Consider the following 5,175-nt stretch of genomic DNA (forward strand, 5'->3'; position numbering starts at 1 on the left):
AAAGCCACTAGAAAGCCTTCTAATGGTTCACTTTTGGACTCCATTGGCTTGCTCGAGATATTCCTTTGTTTTCAAAAATGTCTTGATATCATGATACCATGGCTGAACATTTGGTTCCACCTCAACCGTATTGCAATAACCATGCCTTTCTCGGATTTGGATTTCCAACGGGTCAATGTGGACATTGCCTGGATATGGCAACATCGAGGCCAAAGTAGCGAGTGCATCGGCTAACTCATTCTGAAACTGAGGAATGTACCTGAACTCGACTGACTTGAACCGCTTGCTAAGATCTTCCACATGTTGCATGTATGGAATAAGCTTGACATCCCGAGTTTCTCATTCACCCTGAGCTTGTTGGATAATCAAGTCTGAATCTCCCATGATTAACAATTCTTCCACATCTTGGTCGATTGCCATGTTCATACCCATAATGGAGGCTTCATACTCGACAGTGTTGTTGGTGCAGAAAAACCGAAGCCGGGCTGTGGACGGATAGTGCTGACCAGTGGGTGAGATCAACATTGCCCCAATCCCGACACCTTTTGCGTTCACAGCTCCATCGAAGAACATTTTCCAAGCATTGGTGTCTTCTAAAATTACCTCAAATGAATTTACTTCCTCGTCCGGAAAGTAAGTACTCAAAGGCTGATATTCATCATCAATAGAATTTTCCGCTAAGTGATCCGCTAAAGCTTGAGATTTCATTGCCATGTGGGAGACATAGGCTATGTCAAACTCGGCGAGCAGGATTTGCCATTTTTCTAACCTCCCCATGGGCATCGGCTTTTGGAATATGTACTTCAAAGGATCCAACCTGGTGATGAGATAGGTGGTGTAGGCCAACATGTAATGCCTAAGCTTCTGAGCGACCCAAGTTAGGGCACAACAAGTCCTTTCCAACAAAGTGTATTTGGCTTCGTAACTAGTGAACTTCTTGCTCAAATAGTATATTGCCTATTCTTTCTTCCCGGTCACATCATGTTGCCCGAGAACGCACCCAAAGGAATTCTCCAACACTGTCAAATACAAAAACAAAGGCCTCCTAGGTTTGGGTGGGACCAAGACTAGCGGATTCGACATATATTCTTTTTTGTAGAAGGATTCTTGACACTCATTTGTCCATTTACTCGCCGCATCTTTCTTCAACAGCGTAAATATGGGCTCACATGTAGAAGTCAACTGAGCAATGAACCGGCTGATGTAATTCAACCTTCCCAACAGACTCATAACCTCTTTCTTGGTTCTCGGAGGTGGCAAATCCTGAATAGACTTTATCTTTGTTGGATCTAGCTTGATGCCCCTCCGACTGACTATAAATCCTAAGAGTTTCCTAGATGGAACTCCAAATGCACATTTAGCTAGATTTAAGTTCAAGTCATACTTACGCAGACGCTCAAAGAATTTTCTCACATCCCGAACATGGTCATCTTGCATTCTTGATTTAATCTTTACATCGTCCACATACACCTCGATTTCTTGGTGCATTATGTCATGAAAGATGGCAGTCATAACTCTCATGTAAGTTGTCCCGGCGTTCTTCAAACCAAAAGGCATGACCCTATAACAATAGGTGCCCCAGGGTATGGTGAAGGCTATCTTTTCCGCGTCTTCTTCATCCATCAAGACCTGATGATATCCAGCATAACAATCCATGAAAGACTGTATCTCATGTTTGGCACAGTTGTCAACAAGGATGTGGATGTTTGGCAAAGGGAAGTTGTCTTTGGGACTTGCTTTGTTCAAACCCCGATAGTCAACACACACTCGAGTTTTCCCATCTTTCTTTGGAACTGGAACCACATTAGCCAACTATGTGGTGTATTGGACCACTCGGATCACCCCTGCCTTTAACTGTTTGGAGACCTCTTCTTTGATCTTGTCACTGATGTCAGTTTTGAACTTTCTCTATTTTTGCTGGACAGGGGGATGATCGGGGTAAGTTGGCAATTTGTGCACCACTAAATCAGCACTCAATCCTGGCATATCATCGTAGGACCAAGCAAACATATCTTTGAACTCAAACAAGAGTTAGATCATTGCATCCTTGGTTCTTTCATCAGTATGAATGCTTATCATGGTTTCTTGGACCTCTTCTTAACTACCCAAATTAACTGGATTGGTTTTATTTAAGTTTGGCTTAGGTTTATTCTCGAATTGTTTCAGTTCTCGGTTTATTTCCCTAAAAGCCTCATCTTCATCATATTTTAGTTCTTGATTCATTATTTCACAGTTAGACAACATGCTATGATCCGGGCATGAAGTTCTCAAGCATGTCATGTTATTTAAGTCCGCATTATTAGAACTGAAAAGAAGAAATAAGAAAAGTAACATAAATCAGAAAGAATAAAGAAAGAGATTCATAGACAATGAAATATTGATTTCATTTCATTGAATTTGAAGATATAAGGGTTTACATTGGAATTTTGAAGATAATAAACTAAAAGAAACATTCGAGTTACACCCTGGAATAACTCAAAATGCAGAAAATGTGGCAAGACTGGACTATCGAGATTCCCGCCTGACTGGGAATGGAGTAGCCTTCCAATTCTGAAGCTTGGCATCGGGCCCCATATATTGCACCTCAGCAGTGCTCGAGCCTTCTCTCGGCTGGACCATGTGAGCTTCATACAATATTTGCCTCATGACTCCACATATGTCCTCAATTTCCTCGGCCGTGAAGGCCTCATCTTCCTCCTCTATGTATCTGGGCTTGACGAATGTTTTGGAGAGATGCGGGACCGACTGAGGCAACACCCAACCATTGCTCTTTTGTTCATTTGCCCATGTCACATAAGCTTCTGTGGCATGAAAACCCACACCGAAGAACTTCTCGCTGGCAAATAAAGTGATAGGCTCTGTGATACCTTGCAAAGATACCCCGAGCCCTTTCCCGGGCTTATACCCGTGCTTGATCATTTCAGTAGCGACCATGATTGACGCATTTGACAAAAAGGGTTTAGGATACGGGCTTCCTTCCTCACATTGATCTGCAACCACAACCTCAAAAGCTTGATAGACTATGTGCTCGCTACCTTCCCTAGCCTCGAGACATAGGACTGACAGGCCCCTGTAAATTAATTGCTCGTCCTCTCCATGGACCACGATTTCCTGATCTTCGTGTTCAAATTTTACCATTTGGTGGAGAGCAGAAGGTACAGTCCCTGCAACATGGATCCAAGGCCTTCCTAAGAGAAAATTATAAGAGGTGTCCATGTCCAAAACCTGAAACGTCACTTCAAAATCCACAGGACCGATAGTCAAGATCAAATCAATCTCCTCTATTATGTCTCTCTTAATGCCATCAAAAGCACACACACAAATATTGTTAGTGTTGATTCTCTCAATCCCAATTTCCATTCTTTGCAAAGTTAAGAGAGGGCATATGTCGACCCTAGATCCGCCATCCAGCATGACTCTTTTCACATAGCACCCTTCACATTTAACTATCAGATGAAGAGCTTTGTTGTGGGCAGCCCCTTCTGGGGGCAAGTCATTTCTGCTAAATGAAATTTGGTTGACTTCGAAGAATTGTTCCTCCATCCTTTCCAGTTGCTCAACAGTGGTTTCAATCGGAACATATGCTTTATTGAGGGTCTTTATCAACACTTTCTGATGCTCATTTAAGCTTATCAGTAGAGACAAGAGCGAGACCTGAGAGGGAGACTTTCGAGGTTGGTCAATTACCTCGTAGTCCACAGTTTTCATTTTTTGGAAGAATTATTCTGCTTCTTCGACACTGACTGGCTTTTTAAGTAGAAAACGCTTCTATTTGGCATTGTTCACTTCTTCCAAATTGAGGTACTTCCCAGCGGGGTTTGTTTAATTTATTTCCCCCATGACTTCTTTTACCTTGTATGTCTCTACCGCTCTGTTGTAATTCCAAGGGACGATAGTGGGATCCTTCATGGGCTTCTGTGGTGCGCGACTAATGATCACGGGCTCGTTCAGCCTAGGTGGAATTACTGGTCCCCACGCCATATAAGTCCTTTTGGGTACATACATCTTAGGTCCCTTGTTCAGCTCGAACCTTTTAGGAGGACTCAACGCCAATTGTTCTTTCATGTGAGCCCGAGGAACATAAAGAATGGCGTCTTTAGGGGGTACTGCCCCTGTTTTGGTTTCCACCGTCTTTTCTACACTTTGAGGGGTGGAGTTACTCTGCTTCTACCCCTTGTATTGCTTTGCAGCCGCCTTTGGTTTCTTTTCAACATCGACGATGGAATGATGGCTTTTAGAGTTGGGTCAAACTCTTTATCTTCACAAATCATCCCAATAACTGGCCCATTATTGTGAGACGACAATGTGTTATTGGTCACATTGGGGATCTCTTCATCTTTCAGCACTATCCGCTTTTGCTCTATTAGACTTTCAACCGCCCTTTTAAAAGTCCAACAATCTTTAGTGTCATGCCCTTCCACTCCTGAATGATAAGCACATTGAGCACCGTGTCGGTAGGAGGGCAACTCTGGATTCTGCTTGTTTTGGGGTACAGTTTGCAATAAACCCATTTAGACCAGCTTATGGAAAAGGCTAGAGTATGATTCACCAATAGACATGAAGTTGGTTCTTCTGGGTGCCTCCCAGGCGCGGGCATTGTATGGAAAATTATTTTGTGGGGGACGGGGATTATATGGAGCTTGGTGAGGAAGGTTATTTCTAGGAAGTGGAGCTCAGTTTTGGTTAAACTGTTGTTGTGGACGAGCGTATGGTTGGGCAATCATCACCGCATAAGGCTGAGAAGCCATGGCATAAACCACATCCTGGTGAGGATAATAATGTTGTGGGGTGTTTGGCGGGAAGTAACCTCGGAGTTGACGGGGGTTTCTTAGACTTGAAGCCACCATCGCCACTTCTTCTTTCTTCTTTCTGTTTGCTACACCTCCTGACCTGCTCTGGATTGCTTGGGACGTAGCTCTTATAGTAGACTGGCTTAATATGCGGCCTGTCTTCAAACCATTTTTGACCATCTCCCCAATTTTGATAGCCTCAGCAAACAGCTTTCCTATTGCAGCCATTATATTCTGGAAATAGTCAGCCTTTTGGGCTTGTAGAACAACACCTCGGTCTCATCCATCGGGGGCTTTACCCTGGCCGCTTGTTTGCTCCACTTAACATCATATTTTCGGAAACTCACCGAAAACTTCTTTTTGAGATTAGACAGGGAATTTATGT

The 5,175-nt window shown here is 43.3% G+C and overlaps 1 protein-coding gene across 1 annotated transcript; it reads right to left on the reverse strand.

Annotated features, from left to right (window-relative positions):
* Positions 1-957: 957 nt before the first annotated feature.
* Positions 958-3,981, reverse strand: LOC138868419 (uncharacterized). The gene is made up of 3 exons (XM_070145971.1): positions 3,853-3,981; positions 2,584-3,612; positions 958-1,629 (listed from the first exon to the last, which is right to left on the reverse strand). Exons 1-3 carry the CDS (start codon positions 3,979-3,981, stop codon positions 958-960), a joined length of 1,830 nt encoding a protein of 609 aa, XP_070002072.1.
* Positions 3,982-5,175: the final 1,194 nt, after the last annotated feature.

The sequence above is a fragment of the Nicotiana sylvestris genome, chromosome 5 (genome assembly GCF_000393655.2).
Source record: "Nicotiana sylvestris chromosome 5, ASM39365v2, whole genome shotgun sequence".
In the NCBI taxonomy this organism is placed as follows: Eukaryota; Viridiplantae; Streptophyta; class Magnoliopsida; order Solanales; family Solanaceae; genus Nicotiana; species Nicotiana sylvestris.

Excerpts from the sequence above, each read along its gene's own strand:
- LOC138868419 (XM_070145971.1), bottom strand. The coding sequence starts at position 3,981 with ATGGCGTGGGGACCAGTAATTCCACCTAGGCTGAACGAGCCCGTGATC. Across the intron at positions 3,613-3,852 it reads GAGCGGTAGAGACATACAAG|AAAGTGTTGATAAAGACCCT; the intron begins GTAAAAGAAGTC and ends AATGAGCATCAG. Across the intron at positions 1,630-2,583 it reads AAGGCTCGAGCACTGCTGAG|GTCTTGATGGATGAAGAAGA; the intron begins GTGCAATATATG and ends GGATATCATCAG.